The sequence below is a fragment of the Mesoplodon mirus genome (assembly GCF_964341445.2).
Source record: "Mesoplodon mirus genome assembly, chromosome: 7".
NCBI classification, from domain to species: domain Eukaryota; kingdom Metazoa; phylum Chordata; class Mammalia; order Artiodactyla; family Ziphiidae; genus Mesoplodon; species Mesoplodon mirus.
Window position 1 is genome coordinate 82556777 of NC_138983.1, and position 19897 is coordinate 82576673.

General features: G+C 47.3%; 1 protein-coding gene across 1 annotated transcript in view; it reads right to left on the reverse strand.

The window, feature by feature from the left end:
• Positions 1–1045, reverse strand: part of LOC309808835 (forkhead-associated domain-containing protein 1-like) — a gene marked incomplete at both ends in the record, with an annotated part of 87621 nt that extends 86576 nt beyond the window's left edge. The window contains one exon of the mRNA XM_082629408.1: positions 953–1045. Within this exon, the coding sequence (XP_082485534.1) occupies positions 953–1045 (93 nt within the window). The remainder of the gene's footprint in view (positions 1–952) is intronic.
• Positions 1046–19897: the final 18852 nt, after the last annotated feature.

A 19897-nucleotide genomic window follows, 5' to 3' on the forward strand; every position in this document is an offset into this window, starting at 1 on the left:
TAGATAAATGATGAAAATTATAGAGACGGAGAACAGATTAGTGCTTTTCGGAGCGTGGGGACGATGGTGGGAGGAGGAATTGTGACTATAAAAGGAGCATCACAAGGGACATCTCTGATGATGGAATACTCCTATATCCTGAGGGCCACACGCAAATCCACACGTGGTAAAATGGCACAGGACTCCACACATGCTTCGTGCCATTCTCTCTACCATTTGTGCATCTATAATTATTTCAAAATAAAGTTTAAAAAACTCTGTTGAGTGAAGTCTGAGAGTGGTCTGCCTTTCACAGTCCTAAAGGGATTCCATTGCATTTCTCTTTCTGCTTCAATATTTTAATCCCTTTCAAAATGTTAAAAGGCTCAAAGCCACTGTTTTTATAATTCCTTACTTACAATTTCTTCCAACTTCCTTGGCTGTCAATGAGCTGGGACTGTGGACCAAGCCACAGCTAATTCAGAGAATGGAATGAAATGAAGTGAGAGAGCGCTGAGGCCATGCCCAGGGCTTACCCTGATTTACTACTTGGAGGTACGGGGGCGGGGGAGGCCTCTGAGGGGCCCGTAGTCTCCAGAAGCTCTGGAAAGGGCGAGAGGCCATTGCTCAAGCTGGGCCCTTCAGGTGGCCGTGGCTGCCACACGCGGAGCAGGTGAAGGTCAAGCATCAGCTCTACGCCCACCTTCCAAACCGCGCCATCAGGGTGGGACACTGCACACACAGTCAGCAAAGGACACAGGGCCCATCGCACTTTGCACTGTGCTCATTCTTACCACATGTGCCAGGGAGACCCAGCACATGCCGGGATTGGTTATTGGTGGCACACCGAGGAAGGCTGGGACTGTTAGCCAGAGGCTGTGCTTTACAAGAGACTGGAGTCCACAGAACAGTAAGGACTTTTGGTGGTGTGAGGGGTAGGGAGGGTCGGGGACTGGCTAGGAAGAGGTCTTACCTCTAAAACAAGGTCTGAATTTTCATGCCTTCCAATCGTAGTGCTTTTATTCAGGACAAAATAGCCTTCTGCACTCTTTAGATAGGCTTTCATATTCTCTGCTTTCCCTATAAAAGGTTTTCAGAAAACAATTTTGTTAGAAAAATACAGTCCTCTAGTTATTCAATGTCATATTTAGAATGAATGGAATACACCATAATGTCCACAGGAGAAGTCAGCAGAGGTAGGAGTGGATAGCTGGATTTAACAATGATCACAATGATAATTCCACACATTTTTAAGACTGTCCTTTTAACAGTGATAGCCGGCATAGATGAGCTTGCTTCTGATCACAAGAGGACATCCTTTATGTAATTCAGAGCACAAACAAGCAATAGCAAAAAACAAAACAAAACAAAAAAAACAAATCTGAATTCCACTGATAACCACTCTCCACCTCCCATTAAGCTTAGTTTGGGGTTAGTTATCTGACAGAATCAAGTACTCAGTGTTACTAACCCACCACTTACTAGCTCTGTGACTCTGGGTGATTTACTTATTCTCTCTTTATGCCTCTGTTTCCTCATCTGTAAAATGGGGCTAATAATACTCTGTATCCCAAAGAGTTTTGTGAGGATTAAATGTGAAGCATCTAGAATGGTGATTGCTACACTAAACACCCATTTGTCCTACTGTGATTGTGACTGTTATTAATCTTGGGCTTCTGAACTTTGACTCAAGAAATCCCAACTTCTACAGAGCTTCTTAAAGTGTGGAAGAGTCAGTCATCAAGGAAATGGGCATTAGAAGATACTTTCTTTTTAAGTCACCGCATTCCTTCATATATTTAGGTTGAAAAGAAATGATTTCCAAAGACAAAATATCAAGATTATAGCTTGGCTGTACGGTCAAGACTCTGTACGTATCTTTTCCTGGCATTTTATTAGGAAAATGTCAAACACACAGAAAAGTTGAAAGAAGTGGATGGTGAACTTCTATAGAACCACCACCCAGATTCTACAATCAACATTTTGCTCTATTTGCTTTATCACATATCTACCCATCTATACATTTTATATTTTAATGCATTTCAAAGTAAATCCTATACATGGTTTTAAAATTTATTTATTAATTTTTGGCTGTGTTGGGTCTTCGTTTCTGCGCGAGGGCTTTCCCTAGGTGTGGCAAGCGGGGGCCACTCTTCATCGCGGTGCGCGGGCCTCTCACTATCGCGGCCTCTCTTGTTGTGGAGCACAGGCTCCAGATGTGCAGGCTGAGTAGTTGTGGCTCGCGGGCCTAAATGCTCCGTGGCACGTGGGATCTTCCCAGACCAGGGCTCGAACCCATGTGCCCTGTATTAGCAGGCAGATTCTCAACCACTGCGCCACCAGGGAAGCCCTATACATGTTTTTTATTATTTATTTATTTATTTATTTATTTATTTTAATTTTTTTTTTTTTTTTTTGCGTTACGCGGGCCTCTCACTGTTGTGGCCTCTCCCGTTGCGGAGCACAGGCTCCGGACGCACCGGCTCAGAGGCCATGGCTCACGGGCCCAGCCGCTCCGCAGCATGTGGGATCCTCCAAGACGGGGCACGAACCCGTGTCCCCTGCATCGGCAGGCAGACTCTCAACCACTGTGCCACCAGGGAAGCCCATATATACATGTTTTTTAAAACAAAAATTTCAGTGACTTCAGCTGGTTCCAAGATGTTGATGATAATTCACATGATATTGGAATTCTGATCCATCTCAGTGACATGTCAAACATAGTCTCTTTTCTTTTTTTTCCTTTTTTTTTTTTTGGCTCTGTTGGGTCTTCGTTGCTGCATGCGGGCTTTCTCTAGTTGCGGCGAGCGGAGGCTACTCTTCCTCACGGTGCGCAGGCTTCTCACTGCGGTGGCTTCTCCTGTTGTGGAGCATGGGCTCCTGGTGTGCAGGCTTCAGTAGTTGAAGCACGTGGGCTCAGTAGTTGCGGCACTAGGGCCCTAGCTGTGGCTCGCAGGCTCTAGAGTGCAGGCTCAGTAGTTGTGGTGCACTGGCTTAGTTGCTCCGAGGCATGTGGGATCTTCCTGGACCAGGGCTCGAACCCATGTCCCCTGCATTGGCAGGCGGATTCTTAACCGCTGAGCCACCAGGAAAGTCCCCAAAGTCTCTTTTCAACTGAAAGGTCACTGAAGTGTGAAGTTGTTAAACTGTGGATAAAAACAAAAATCTCTAGGTCTGACCGTCGAGGGTCTCCTGTCTGGCTCTGCTTTCCATCAACATCTCCATCATCATTCCATTACTGAATCCCTACTAAGTGCCAGGCACTGGGCTATCCTTTTACACACATGGCCTCTTTTCACCCTCAGAACCACCCTGCGAGGCAGGTGTCAGTATTGTCCCGCTTTACAAATGAGGAAACTGAGACTCAGAGAAGTTAAGGTCACACAGTAAGTAAGTGTGTGACAACTCTGAGCCTTTGCATGTAACCAGTGTACAAACCTCCATTGCTGCTGGTTGGGCAGAGTAGGGGTGGGGGAATTGCACTGTCTGATGACACTTGGCACATGTAATAAAAGAAAGTCCTTGAAACCAGCATTCTATCCTCTGAAAGGAAGACGAGACCCTACCTGGGGGTAAGAGAAATAAAAATAAGCAGCATAGTTTATATTTGTAAACTTTGAGGCCTGTGGATGTCCCACAAATATTGATGCTTTCAGATAATGAGAAATACATTTGATTAAGTTCGCTGTCATGTATACAGGGGAAAAGACATTTCCTCTTCCCAAAGAACCATGCTCTGCTGCCTTCAGTTATTAATCTTCAATTGCAGAGGACCATGTTAGCACGCAACACATTCAAGTCTAATTAAGCTAAAATGGAAACTTCCAAGAAATGTCTCTTCTGCAGGAAAACCACAGGAAAAGCCACTAATCTAAAACTTAAACTTGGATTATGCACATATTTGTTTTTTAGCTCTCACCCCAGACGTCCCCAAGGCTGAGGTCTTCTCTCTGCTCAGACGTCCCCCCTCGGGGCAACCACCTGACCACTCTGGCTAAAGGCACCCTCAGTCATGTTATTCCCCTGCTAGTTTTCCCCTGCTGTGTTTCCTTCCTTGTACTTATCATTCTCTGACATGTTCTTGTTCCTTTCTTTAGTTATGCTTGCTGTTGGTTTCTCTTTCACTAACATATATGTTCCTGGAAAACCAGAACTGTGTTCATTTTGTTCAGAAGCAATTCTTCATGGGTATGTTGTGTTTGTACCCATCTTCAGAGCAAAGGCATTGAAAGATTTTGTCCTGCACTCACTTTCCGAGGATGCTTGTATGGCAAACAGCTTGGGAGGATACAGGTAATGTTTCTAATAAAGATAACGGCTCCTTCTGGGGCAAAAGTTGGGCAGGTTTGCTAGCAGCCCCTTTCAAAGATTGCAGTTTCCTGAGTTTGGAGTTCCTTACCTGGGACACAGACCCACTGTGCGCACAGCATCCACACTGGCTGCTCTGCACCACCCCGAGGGACTTTCAGGGCAACAGGAACCAATGTGCATATGCAGCTCTGGCTGCCTGTTATGTAGGCTGTGTTGTGAGTAATCAAGTTCTTTGTTTCTGGCCCAGGAGTCTCTTGTCTTCTGCCAGGAACTATAAGCTGGGCAGGCTAACTTACTAACTTTCAAACAGGGTCAAATCTCAGACCCTTTGCAGTTCCTGCCAGTTCTGTGCATTACCCCTTCTCCAGGGTAGGGGGCGGCGGGGGGGCAGAACCTGACATATAGTAGGTGCTTGGGAAACACTTGCTGAGTGAATGAAAATACAAAGGACACCTCAAAGCAAGTCAGTACAGCCAGCTGGCTAGGAAGCTTTGATAGTAACTACCTTTCATTTTTCCTGTCAGTATCTAGCTTAGATGACTCCTTGGAAAACCTAAATTCTATCTCTTTAGCTTTTGGATTGGACAATATTTCTCCACCTTCATTTTGCCCTGTGCATCACTTCCTTGCGTGAAAACACTGTCAAAGTAATTTGAATGTGTGGAGCTCTGTGAATTCGTTCTTACTCAGGGCCATGGAGCACCAGCCACAGGAAAGAGCAAAAGGGCTTCAGTCATCTGCGTTCCCCCGACCACTTTGGATGGCTCAGAATTGGGCTATAGGAGCAAACTTTCTTTTGAGGTTTACAGTGGCCTCAAAGTTCCTTAAAGAAGGGGAGTTCAGGTAAGGGGCGGGTGTGTGTGTGTGTGTGTGTCTGACCATTGGGTGGGTGTTGTCCATAAATCATGGGAAACAGGGGTTCCTCTCTTAATCCCAGCTATACCCACAGGACATCCAAGAGCTGGTGCCCAGGAGAGGCTTAAAGCTCCCGTGCCGCCTCCCTTGGGGGGCGAGGTAGGGGCTGCACTTAGGAAGGAACGGCTGGTGTTGGGGCACCTTTTCTGGGGTGCTCCTGGCGACCCGAGCCTGGATCAGAGAGTTCGGACTCGGCTGGCGCCGGGTCCCCTGCCTATCCCAACACCCTTGACCTCGCAGGGCTGGCCTCCTCCGGCCCAGGTTTCCTCCCGCCGCCTCCTCGCGCGCCGCTCTCACCTGGCCTGAGGAAGAAGCCCACGCCTCGTCCTCTGCCAAGAAGCCCTGACCTCCGCCCTGCCGCCCTCCCGCGGAGTCTCCAGGCGACAGCCCGCAGCCCGTGCGCCCGCCCGGCCTTTGTACGAACGTCGCCACGGCAACGCCATTATGACGGCCGAGCTGGGGAGGGGCGTGGCGTGCGCGGCGCCCGAGGATGAGGGGGAGGTGCGCTGGCAGCACCCGGCCAATTACAGCCCGCTGCAGCGCTGCGAGCCCTCCCCGACCTGCCCGCTAGAGGTCCCCAGCCCCGTTTCCAGGATGGGGAAACAGGCTCAGTGTTCACAGAAGTAGCTCCAAGTCTTACAGCGGGGAAGGAGCAGACTCGAGAATCCTTCCTACTGACCTTAGCTCTAGGCTCGGTGCGTTGAGGAGGGGGTGGTCAGGCGTGGGAGGGTAATGGAGCTGAACCACGAGAAGCTTGGAGGTTAGTACCCCCCGTCCCACCCGAATCTCTAGTTCTCTCTGTTGTGGAGGAGAAAACAGAGTAAGCTGGGGGACCATCACTTCTGGGGATGGGGGTGGAGATGGGAGATGGGTGCGGTGGAGGGAACGCTTCTGAAAGAATGGAAGATTCTCCCACGTGCTAGGGAAGGGGTATTTACAAGCCCACAGCCTTACTGTTCCTGTCCTTCCCTGTCAAAACTCGCGTTTATTCATTCATGTGTTCTTTACTTCTACAAACATCACCTGAGTCCCTACAAGGTCAGACGGTGGCCCCAGTGTTGACCTGGATCAGATCCTTAAGAAATCCCCCCGCACCCCCCATGGGCACGGGGCTGGGGGGATGGAGCGTGTGGAGAAGACATGCAAATGCCAACTATCTCCCCTCACCCCATGTCACCTCTTTTCAGATCAGCCCCTTCTGTCTGGGAGCAGAACAGACCTGCTGACTACCTACAGAATGCCTCATTTCCCTGCCAGGAAATGACTGACAAGGTGCCCCAAGACAAACTCAAAATATTCATCTGAGAAAGATGAAAGATGGCAGACTCCACTCTAGTCAATTAGAAGAAGATATAAGAGAGAAAAATCATGGAAATCGATATGGGATGGAATATATGGTAAAGATGCTCCCACATGCCTAGAGGCTCTTAGAAATGCACATTCCCTGGCACAGACCTCAGAGATTCTGATTAGGCAGCTCTGGAGCATGGTCCAGGAATGAATTTGTTGCATTATTGCAAATTCCTTGTGCATTTGTTAAAAGCTTGGCAAAACCTCAGGACTTTTTCAACCCTGCAGTTGAATCGCAGAGCCCTCCCAGCAATTTTCCCTAGAAATCTCTTCCAGGCCCTCAGTCAGCCTGGAAGGTTCTGCCTGGGTTAGTTCCCTTCGACCAGAAAGACCTTAGGAATGTATGAGGAGTGACCACAGAGGCCGGGGCCCTGAGTGGTAACTTCAGAGGAACAGAGAGGGTCAGGCTCAACTCTCCAGGCACATTTCTGCCTCAGGGCCTTTGCAGTTACTGTTTCTTCTCCCTACCAGGCACTTCCCCCAGGGATCTCCTTCAGCTCCTTTAGATTTTTACTCAAGTATCACCCTATTTAAAAGGGTCTTGGAATTCCCTGGCAATCCAGTGTTTAGGACTCAGTGCTTTCACTGCCCGGTTCGATCCCTGGTCGATGCTGCAAGCCCCATGATGCCACCCAAAAAAACAAAACAAAACAAAAAACACCCCCCCAAAAACATGAATAACAAAACAAACACCTCACTCTATTGCTCTTCCCTTCATCTTACCACTCCTCTAACATGCTATTTATTTAGTTTTCTTCTCTTATTTGTTGTCAGTCTCCCCACTCCCAACTCCCCCCTGCCCCCAACTTAAGCTCCATGAGGGCAGGGATTTTTTTCTCTTTTGTTCACTGCTGTATCACCAGTACCTAGAACAGTGCCTGAATGAACGAATGAGTGAATGAACAGGGGCAGCCCTTGCCACCTGCCCACAGCCTTGCCTCCTACTCTTGAGCTGCTGAGCTGAACTGTCCTTACCCCAGGACCTAGGCTTCTGTAGCCTTGGCCCTCCCCAGCCCCACCCCCATCTCCATGCTTGTCTTCAGTCTCATCAACATGAGCACAGAACAGCAACCCTGCTCACTGCCAGCCAGACCCTATGGAGCCCATTCAGGCCAGCCTGGAGCCGGAGCCGCTCATGGCCCCCTGATAGGCTTGGGAGAGCATATGTTGCCATTAGTCCATCTCTCGATGAGGAAATACTAAACGCAGAACAAAGCTGACATTCAGGCTCACTGGAGCAGAAATTGCCAAATCTTGATTGGATCCTGCCGCTCCCCACAGGATACCACAGTCATCTCAAAGGGTGTGTGAAAGTCTAAAAACCCAGTTCCATGTCATCCACTTAAATTTCAAAAACAGAAACTAAAATACCCCAATAACTCATGGCTTTATCATAGCATGTCCTGGGCTGAGTGAGAGTTGTACTTTGCAATGATAGGGTGATCAAAATACTGCACCTGGGGAATTCCCTGGCGGTCCACTGGTTCGGACTTGGTGCTTTCACTGCCATGGCCCGGGTTCAATCCCTGGTGGGGAAATTAAGATCCCGCAAGCCACACGGCATGGCCAAAAAAAAAAAAAGAGGTTTCTAGCTTATATGGGCTCCTTGGTGATGCCTGTAATCAATCAATCTTATTGAGCTCTGGGTGGCTACCAAGGCTGTACTGTATCTCAATCAACATCAGGATGCTGGTGTCTGAAAGGCCTGGGTCCATGTCCCAGCTTTGTCATTCCCAGCTGTCCTCCTAATACTGGAGCGAGTGATGTTAACTCCGGGCTTTCCACCCGCAGGGCACTGTCCCAGTCCTTCCTGTGGATCATCTCATTTAATCCTCACCATAACCTGGGGCAGTAGGTGTGTATGAAACACCTGGAACAGGGAGCTCTGCAGAGAAATGCTCAAAAATGTCGTGATGGGTAGTATTTCTATCACATCACTCCCACTTGAACAGGAAAATAAGGCTCAAGAGACATGGAGGTATGTGACCAAGGTGACACAGCCAGAAAAGGATTTGAATCTAGATGACTGTGATGGGAAGGTATTTTCCCCGGGGACCACAGGTGACAGGTGTCACAGCCACGAGACACCCATGCTCACCACCTGCTTTCCCTCAGCCCTGAACAATCTGGGCTTCTGGCTGTCCTGAAGTTTGGGCAGTGCCTGCAGCAAGAGGGGGAGGGAGCTGAGGCCAAGAGGGCGTAGCTGGGGCTTGCCAGGGACCTCTCCTGCCACCCACTGGGCTTCTTTCCTGCAGGACCTCTGCCCCATAAAATCTCATTGGGCCACAGTTACCTTCCCTGGGCTGTCCTTGACTGGGAGAGCCCATCCACTGTGCCCCTTCCCGAGATCTGCTTGTTGTCCCCTGCATTCCAACAAGAAATGAATGCTGGCCTCCTGCCTGGAAGAGGTAGGGACCTTGCCCAGCCTTTAAGGGGTAAGAGAGAGCCAGGGAAAGAGCTGGAACAGGAGAAAGGGAGTGTAAAAGAGAGAGAGAGCTCTCGAAGATCAGGAAGTAGCTAAGCTGTTGAGTAGGTGTCAGATGGGAAAGCAAAGGGCCATTGGAGGCTCCACAGTCCATTCATAACCTGACGCTATGGGCTAAGGAAATGCAGGTTTTTATACACACACACACACACAGGTTCACAAAAATAAATTCAAACCACAAAATCACAGCTGGTCACTGAGGCCTTCTGCAGCCGTGCTCACCCCCTTCCCCTGTCAGAAAATGAGAAATCACCCAGGTGTTTTCTCAGATAGAGACAAGGCTGGTTGGGACATTCATCTCTTGCAAATCAGAGCTTTGCCGGGGGCTTCCCTGGTGGCACAGTGGTTGAGAATCTGCCTGCCAATGCAGGGGACGTGGGTTCGAGCCCTTGTCCGGGAGGATCCCACATGCCGCGGAGCATCTAGGCCCGTGAGCCACAACTACTGAGCCTGCGCGTCTGGAGCTTGTGCTCTGCAACAAGAGAGGCCGCGATAGTGAGAGGCCTCTGCACCGTGATGAAGAGTGACCCCCGCTTGCCACAACTGGAGAAAGCCCTCGCACAGAAACGAAGACCCAACACAGCCAAAAATAAATAAATTAATTAATTTTAAAAAATTAAAACAAAAACAAAAAACTACTCTCTCTAAAAAAAAAACAACAACACAGAAAAAAAGCTTTGCCAGGGAGGTCAGTCTGTATGTTCTGTTTGAAAGCTGCAGATGAAGGGTGCTGATCCCACCTCTGATCGGCCTGGTTTCGTTTGTTTGTTTGTTTTATTCTGTCTGTACCTCACTTCTCTCACCTGTAAAATGGAGGTAATAACAGCATTGACTGTAAAGACCAAATGGGTTAATATGTGTGAAGTAGTAAACTGTGCCCGGTACCACAGACTCCTTCTGTGAATGTCCGCGTTGCTGTCTGTCTGTTTGCTTGTTTTTGTTGCTTTCTTGATGATGTGGGAGGACAGCACCATCTCAACCCGATCACAGCCATCCTGGGGAGAGCTTTGATTTGCATCGTCTCAGTCCCAACCCAGAGCAAACTTGACCTCAGAACACTCGCATATCATCTTGCTTGTTGCCCAGGGACCTTTCTGGGTGTGGGTGTCAGAGGCAGGCTGAGCTCCCCTGATCGCTGCTAGAGGGATTCAGAGAATCCAGCTGGTCTCTGTGGGGTGGCACCTGCAGGACAACTCCATAAATTCGACTTGCAGGCATCCAGGCAAATCAACCTCCACTACTTCTTTTTTTTTGAGATTAACAATGAACCATTATGAATGAGGTGAACCAAACTAGCTAATATTTATTGAGGCTTGTTAGGTACCAGCTGCTATGCCATGCACTGTTTTATTTAATTCTTAGCCCAACCCATTTTACAGAAGCGGGCTCAGAAAAGTCAAGTAACTTGAGCAGTTACAAATCTTGTAAGTGATAGGTCCAAGATTCGAACCCTGGCTGTTTGACTCCAGCATATTGTCATTTTTGTAAACTTTTGTTTTCAAAACATAATCTACATCTCGAAAAGAGCACAACTGATAAGTGTACGCTTGAAGAATTTTCACAAAGTGTATGCACCCAACCTAACCAGAACCCAGAACAAGAAGCAGAACGTTACCACCCGCCCCCACCCCTCCGAGAAGACTCCCTGTGCTCACTTCTGGTTAGCCCCTCCCGCTTGTCTGACTTCCAATCATAGATTAGTTCTGCTTGTTTTTGAACTTCATGGAAATGGAATCTTACAGATTCCATTCGCTGCCTGGTTTCTTTCACTCAACTATGTGAGGTTCGACCATGTTGTCTGATGTAGCTGTGGTTCATTCATTCTCACTGCTGCATTGCTTTACACTCTGTTATCTATTCCTGCAGAACAAATTATGGCAAACTTAACGGATCCAAAAAACACACACTTATGTCACAGTTTGTGTGGGTCAGGAATCCGGGCACTGCTTAGCTGGGTTCTCTGCTCAGGGTCTCTCCCAGGCTGCAATGAGGGAGGTGGCCAGGGCTGGGGTCTCATCTGAGGCTCAGCTGGGGAAGGACCCTCTTTCCAGTTCATGTGGTGGTTGGCAGGATACAGTTTCCTGAGGGTTGTTAGTTAGTCTGAGGGCCTCACCTCCTTGCTGGCTGTTAGCCAGAGATCCTGCACTGTTTCTTGCCATGTGGGCCTCTCCATAAGGTGGCTTGCTTCATCAAAGCCAGTGAGAGTCCTTAGAGAGAGTCTCCAGGCAAGATGGAAGTTACAATCTTCTGTAACATAATCACAGAAATGACATGCCCATCACCTTTGCAGCATCTACTGATTAGAAATAAGGTACAGTCCTGCCTACTCGCAAGGGGAGGGGACACAGAGGTGTGAACACCAGGGATAATTGGGGGCCGTTGTGTATGCCTTTTGGTCTGCACATGTGCACATATCTCTTGGGTATATATCTAGGAGTAGAATTTCTGGGTCCCACATACGTCCTGCTTTACGAGATTCTGCCAAACATTTTTCCAAAGTGCAGGTACCCTCTACACTCCCTCAGCAGGCTATGAGCTTCCCAGTTAGAGCACATGCTTTCAATACACTCCTCCCCTCTCTCCTTACAGAAGGGGTGTTTGAGCTGGGGCTCTTCGGGACGACAGGTCCTAATTCTGGGCCCATGTCAGAATCACTGAATTCCCGGGCCGCTTCGCCAGACATTCTGATCATTTGAGGGCTCAGATACAAACTGGAAGGTCCACTCCATAAGGCGAGGATCCCTGTACCCTTGGTGCCCGGAGCAGTACCTGGCAGCAGTACCTGGCAGGTACCAGGGAGCTGGCACTCAATAAATGTTTTTTTGATTAAGTGAATGAGTTTAGGAACTATTGTTCAAGAGATGGGCCCCAGGGCGGGTATAAGCTGCTTAAACGGGAAGGAAACTTTGTTGTGACTGAGGCTGTGTTCATTTTTCTGGGAAGAGGGCTCAGAACCTCAACCAGGTATGTCCCCAACAAAGGTTAAAGGCCGCTGTGATTGGATACTGTCCGGCTTAGGTATTTTATCACATGAAGAAAGAATTGGTCCCGGGGTAGGTGGCATGGGAACTGTGGACAAGGTCCCATGGTCCTTAGAAGTAAAAAGCGAGACAGTGCTTGCCTGGGGTGGCTCATAAACTGAGACCTTGCTTGTTTTGACCTTTGACCCATGGTAGCTCTTTTGGTACATCTAGCCACTGCCTGGCCTCTTGGGACCCTCCCTGTGTCTGTCTGTTGAACAGAAAATTCCAGAAGGCCTCGGTGCCCTGAGTTTCCATCAGGGGCAAGCCAACATGAGCCCTAGCTTTTGAAAAACCCCTTTCAATCCATAGAAAGCCTCCCAGTTTATCTGGTTTGAGATGACCTCATCCTTTGTCACCTTCTCTCTTGTTTTCTGGAGGTTGCTCAGCGTCTTGCTGCTCTCTGCATTCTTTTCTCACGTGAACAGTGCACCTATTTTGGGCATTTTGTCGTTGTTGTTTTGGGTCATTCCCATCACACATTTTTTGTATTCCTTTCCAGTCAGATCAACCTCATGCCTCTCTAGACATTTCTTCTCAGGTTTCCTCTGAATCATTTCGTTCGGTCTAAATATGTCCAGTGTTTCCTCCTTCCTCACTGCACTCCACATAGACCCTCTCTTTTCCCCGGAACAACTGTTCTTTTCTTTCGAATCCCTGACCCAAATCCTCATCTTTCACCATGTTATCTGACTTCTCCTAAGAACTGATTGTTTTTTGAAACTTAAGCCTCAAATATCATCCCTTCTAATCTGCGTCTGAATTTGGATCACGGTCAAGAAGCAGGCGAGACAGGAATGTGGCTGGGTAATTAGGATCCTCAGCAGAAGGGCTGAGTGTTCATCGTGGGGTCAGAGGGGCCTGGGGATGGAGGGAGAGGTATCTTCTTCTGCCTCGGGTAGGGCTTAGGGTGGGGTGGTCAGGAAAGCGCTAAGAAAAAAGGACCCATTTGACTTGAGTTCTGAAGGAAGAGTAGGATTTCCGGAGGTAGAGCAGGGAGAGCAGAGGATAGTCCAGGGAAGGAGCAGTGGGAATGGAGGCTAGAAGATGAGTCATCAGAGATGCTAGGGACAGGAGTACAGAAGGAGAGGGGTGGCCAGGTGCTGAGACCGCACACTGAAGGTCCATGGTCAGCCCTCAGATATGTTTGTCTGGCTTTCCCAACGTGTTAAAAGACTTTTAATTAGTTGCTGAAGGAATAGGCCTCCTTCTGTGGAGTGACAGAGAAACCTATTCAAATTGTCTTTAGCATGAATGCAAATTCACTGGTTACCAAAAATGAAAATTCTAGAGGGAACCTCTGGGTTCAGGCTCAGATGATTTCATGAGGCCTTGGCCTCTCTCCAGCTCTCAGGGATTCTTTGTACCATGTGGACCCAACCTTAGACAGAATCTCTGTATAATGGTCACAAAAAGGCGGCCGAAGCTCCAACCCTTACATCTTCTCAGCTTTAAATTCCATAGGGAAGAATAGGAGTCTTTTTCCTAAGCTTCCCCCAATGGCCTCACTGCTTCTCATTTTCTCTGGGTGGGTCACAAGCCCATTGCTGAGCCAATTATTGTGGCCCAGGAGACTGCTCTGATTGGCTGAGCTTGAGCCAACATGCCCATCCCTGCAGCCAGAGGTGGAATCAACAGCGTCTCTGAGAAACTGGAATGAGACTAGGAGAAAGGTGTTGTCCCCAAAGGAGGATCATAACGCCATAATATTTTAGAAGAGGTGAATTGTTATTAGGTGACGAAAACCAGATGTCTACCACAGTAGCCAACATGTACAGATCATTAACATCTGGATTTATGCCTTTTTTTGCGAAAATGGGAATATCTGGCAATACCTGGACTCTCTTCTTGTATATAGATCAGCAATCTGCTGGGGATGAGTAGAGGCTCCCTCTTTAGATACAGCCTATGTTCTGCCTGCCCAATGCACTGCTCATATTTCCTCTCTGGCTCCTGGAAGCACTTGAATTTTTATTGCCAGCATAATTTGATTCTGTAAAGAAATCTGTTTTTCCCACCAGAATGGAAGAGGCAAATGTACAGGGGTCAAATAGCTCTCCTGTGCTCCCACAAACTCCTGAGGACAAATGCCTGGCCATTTTTAATAGTCTCATTCCTTGCTCATTTTAAAAGCCTTCTTTAAAAAAAAATATTGAATACATAGTGATTTTAGAATCTGTTATCTGATAATTCCAACATCTGAAGTCTTTGGGTGGGAGTGGCAGAGGGGTGGTGTCTCAATGTCTTGTTTGTTGTGTCTGCTTACTCTGGCTCATACTGACTCATTGCTTGGATGTTTAGTAATTTGACTGTGATCTCATTCTTGATTGAACTTAATCTGTGGGAATCCTGAGGGGTCTGATTCCTGGCTGCTTTGCTCTCGGAAGTCTTTTTTGTTTGTTTCAGCTGGATGCCGGGGATGCTAATAACCTCTGAACACTGACATTTATTTCCTCAACTTGGAGTTTTCCCACTGAATACATGGAGTATAAACTTGAGCCCCAGACCCACGTGGTTACAAACCTTCAGGGTGATCATCATCATCACCAGTATTGTGGCCATTATTAGTTTTCCCCTCCAGAGCCACATTGAAAACTACAGGTTTTCATAGGCTCTCCTTTCTGAAAGTCCAGAAAAAAAAATTTTTTAAGCCCTCCTCTTGCCAGGGTGTGGAGCATCTTTGAGGGTGCCAGCTTAATACAGGCATCTTAGACTTGGTTAGCTCATCTTGCAAAGGCCCAAGGCTTAATCTCCCTTTTCCTGCACTTACTAAAGGCAAATGGCTTCCTCATTTGCTTATGCTTTGGTTGTAGCTCACTCTGTTTGTGTGTGTGTGTGTATGTTCCTTTGAGATTGCCTACATAAAAATTGTTTTTTATTCTGGGATTTTGGAAACACACACAAAACTAGAGAAGCCTGCGATTAACTCCATGTATTCATCATCCAGCTTCAACATTTTCCCAGTGTTCTCTCATTCTTTTTTCTCCCTTTTTGAGTTTTTTTCTAGGTTAATTTAAAGCAAGTTGTGTCATTTCACCCATAAAGACATCCTAACTGAAAGGACTTTTTGTTCCTTTACATTATCCCCGCCTGGACATTATCACAGCTAAAAATACTTATAATCATTCCTGAATATCATCTAATATTCAGTCCATGCTCACATTTCCTTGATTCTCTCAGAGATATCTTTTTTACTTTTATCTTTGTTAGAATCAGGATCCAGACAAGGTCCACACATTACACTTGGTTGTTATGTCTCTGAAATGTCTTTAATTCTGTAACAGCAACACCCCGCCCCTGACCTTTGTTATCCCCCAGCCACTGATTTGTTGGAGAAACTGGGTCTTTTGTCCTGGAGAACATTCACATCCTGGATTTGGCTGATCACTTCTTCTTGGTTTCAGTTAACTTGTTCCTCTTTTCCCCATGTTTCCTGTAAACAAATAGTTAGATCTAGAGGTCTGAGGAGATCAAAGTCTTTTTGTTGTCCAGACGCCTTCATAGGCGATACTGTGTGATCCATCCTGCATCACACAGTGAGCACATAATGTCTGGTCATCCTGTTTTTAACGATATTGAGATTGAATGGTAGGTCCAGTGCTAACAGACTGAGCCATCCATTACAAAGTCCCCAACGGCTTTTTTTCCCCCAATAATTAACATTTTTAATTATTCATTATGGCAAAATATACATAATATAACATTTACCATCTTAACCATTTAAAAATATACAGTTCGGGCTTCCCTGGTGGCACAGTGGTTGAGAGTCCGCTTGCCGATGCAGGGGACGCGTGTTCGTGCCCCGGTCCGGGAAGATGCCACATGCCGCAGAGCGGCTGGGCCCGTGAGACATGGCCGCTGAGCCTGCGCGTCCAGAGCCTGTGCTCCACAATGGGAGAGGCCACAACAGTGAGAGGCCTGCGTACCGCAAAAACAAACAAACAAACAAAACACACAAGTGGCACAGAGGAAGCCAGAATCTTGAGAATACCTGGGCCCAAGGAAATCTTGGAAGATAGTGAGTTAAAGAGAATAGTGAGGATAATGACGATGGTAGGAGAGCATGTATGCTTTGTGGGCCTATGTACTAAGGGTTTTGTATACAAGCTCCCATTGGGAAGGCTATGAGCTAGGTGCCATTTTTATTCTCATCTTAAAGAAGAGGGATCTGAGCTAATTAAGCAGAGGGAAGGTTAGGGGCTTTTCCTGGCTGAGACCACAAGACAAAGCGGTGGTCACGCCCCCTAGCCAGGACTTGATTGGCTGGAGATTTGATTGGCAGGAGAGCTGAGCGGCTTCTCCTGCCAGAAGCAGCCGCTGCCCTTCAGCCTTTCTTCCACTTCAAGCCCTGAGAAAGGGCTTGCGTGCTTCCCAAGTGGCAACTTCTGTGCATTTAAAAATTTCCTCTTGAAAATCCCAGCCTTAGCCCATTCACAAAAGGTATCTGGGTCCTTTCTTGGCCGTGGCCTAGTCGTATTCACCAAAGAGAAGAGCGCGTCCCATAAGAGCTGGCGGCTTTGGGAGGACCGGGGAAGGCGTCAGCTGGCAGGAAGCTCCCTGAAAGAAATAGAGGAATCCCCACCCATCCATGAGCTGCCTATTCTTCACCCTTAGAAACGGGGCTTGTGATATGCCAGGCACTGCAGGCATTTTGCCATTTAACCCTCCCGCTGCCCCACGGAGTAGGCCCCTTGCTAACAGTTTTGGTTGCTTTTGTTGAGGAACCTGGGATACAGAGGTCAAGCCACTTACTCAGGGTCATTCGGGGCAGTGGTGGGGCTTGACCCCTATTTGTTTGACTCCAAATCTGGCCTCTGAACTCTGAGAGACACTGCCGGCTTCTCGAGTGATGTGGGAAGTGGATTCGAGTGAGCACGGCCTGGGCAGCGGTTCCCGTCCCTCTGCCACATGGACAGAGCCACAGACCCAGTTCGCTGTGAAGGCCCAGCATCTTATACCAAGTCTCATTTTCACAGCCAGAGATAATAGTGTGGAAATAGGACTTTTGATTCTTGAAAGGTCTGCTTGGTGAAGAGATGGTCAAACATTTAAACTACAAACTCCATTTTTTTTGGGGGGGGGCAATTCTGAAGCTTAAGATGTGTAATTTCATCTCAGTGCTTCAACCTTGCCACCTCTGTGAATGGGTGAAGAGTTTCAAAGTTTCATACAGGAGGCTAAAAAACTAAGGCTCCTTGTGAAAATACTAAGTGTAAAACTTAGGAAAGAGGAATTCTACTTTCTGTTCTTTTCTGCTTAAAGACAACGAAGATATACTCCCTGGAAGGAACGGATGCCAAGACATATGTATACAAGTGCCCTTTAGGATCCAGCAAAACTTTCAAATGTATTATTGTTTTCTTCCCGACAAACAGGGATTTCTGACGACATATTAACAACAAGCATGAAATGCAAACCTGAGTCCTGGAGTGAAACCCCCAGGAGCAATGGTGCGATGTATCCAAGGGGGCCACCCTGGTAAGGGAGACACAGAAGGAGGGGGTGTGGAAAAGTGAACATGGGCGGGGGAGGGCAGCAGGTGGGGAGGGAATCCTGTTTCTGCCACTTAGTAGCCAGGGAACGGTACCCTCTGTCAACTCACCTTTCCCCTCTCTCTAAGGGGCTGACACTTGCCAGCATCCCTTGCGGGTTGATGGGAGAGATGAAGCATGTGCGGTGTGGAGCAGGTGCCTGTCCCTTGGTAAGTCTTTCCCCCAGTTGTGAACTCCACGAATTTGAAAGCTTCTAGCTGTAGCTCTTCTGGGGACCCTGACACAGGTTCAGCTTGGCCATTTCAGACCCTTCTCTGCTGAGGGATGTCCAGCGCCAAACAGGCTGGCATGTCCCTTGCGTTGTGTGTGAATGATGCAGCCCAGGAATAATGCATGTGAAACCTCATTATGTAAATCCTCAGGTTTTCAGTACATGACAATGGCTTTTTTGGGGCCCTTCTCTGTCCCATTCTGTGGTCTGGTGTCTCTGCTTTGGGACCTAGTCTGCCAAGCCCTGGGGGCGGGGGTGGGCACCTTGGGGAGGGGTGAGCTCTCCAGAGGGCACATCAAAGGGAAAGTCACAACTCTGTCACTGGCCCAGCTCTCCCTGGCATTGCTTGGTGTGAAAGGAAACTGTCCTCTGCCTGAGGCAGCCCCATGTCACACACAGACTAAGGCCTGTGATGTTTAATTCAGAGCAGTGAGCACTGGAAACACTGCATCCAGGCTCCCTCAGAGCAGGACAGCCACTTTTCATTTCTGGGGCTCTAAGCCAGAGAGCCTGCTGTCTGGAAACCTATTGCCTGGAAGGTTCGCAGGATGGAGGGCAGGCTTCTGCAAAGAACTATCTGACCATCACCTCCTGGTTGAGGAGAAGGGCACCCTTCTATGACCTTGGCCTCCTTAGAGCTCATGCAGGCAACAAACACACACATACAAATACACACACATGCCAACCCACAGCACATACTCACATGTACACACATACACGCAAGCATGCGTGTACAAATACACAGCCCCAAGTCAGAAAGACTGGAGTACTATTCTGGCTACTCAGAAGAGGAAACCCAAATCTTTATTCTCAGAGAGCTTATTCCTCGGTGTATCCCTGGCACCTGGCAGAACAATGAAAATCAGAAGCGCCGCCTTTAAAAACACTCGGGCTGTTCACTCAACTAATTGTGGTCATCTTTTCAGGAGGCAGGGAAGTCAGATCATGATGCTGGACACCCTTAAGCTCAGTACAGTGCTGTGTGTCAATTATGTCTCAATAAAACTGGTAGAAAAAACAGTTATCTGGATAGAAAGAACAAGATAAAATACACGAATTATCAAAAGTTAAAAAAATACAGACGAGCTAGACTATGAGTCTCACAAAGCACTGTTCACAACAGCCAGGACATGGAAGCAGCCTAAATGTCGATGGAGGAGTGGATAAAGAAGATGTGGTACAAATATACAGTGGAATACTACTCAGCCATAAAAAAGAATGAAGTAATGCCATTTGCAGCAACATGGATGGACCTAGAGACTATCATACGATGTGAAGTAAGTCAGACAAAGACAAGTATCATATGATATCACTTATATGTGGAATCTAAAAAAAAATGATACAAATGAGCTTATTTACAAAACAGAAACAGACTCACAGACTTTGAAAACAAACTTATGGTTACCAAAGTGGAAATGTGGTGGGGAGGGATAAATTAGGAGTTTGGGATTAACATATACACACTATTATATATAAAATATGTAATCAACAAGGACCTACTGTATAGCACAGGGAACTCTACTCAATATTCTGTAATAACTTATATGGGAAAAGAATCTGAAAAAGAATAGATATATGTGTATGTATAACTGAATCACTTTGCTGTACACCTGAAACTAACACAACACTGTAAATCAACTATACTCCAATATAAAATAAAAATTAACTTAAAAAAAAAGAAAGTTTAAAAAAATAGAGGCAAGCTAGACTATGAGTCTCAGAGAGGTTAAGCTGACATATATATATAGAATCTAAAAAAAAAAAAATGTTCTGATGAACCTAGGGGCAGGCCAGGAATAAAGACACAGATGTAGAGAATGGACTTGAGGACATGGGGAGGGGGAAGGGTAAGCTGGGACGAAGTGAGAGAGTGGCATGGACATATATACACTACCAAATGTAAAACAGATAGCTAGTGGGAAGCAGCTGCATGGCACAGGGAGATCAGCTCAGTGCTTTGCGACCATCTAGAGGGGTGGGATAAGGAGGGTGGGAGGGAGACACAAGAGGGAGGGATGTGAGGATATACGTATGCATATAGCTGATTCACTTTGTTATACAGCAGAAACGAACA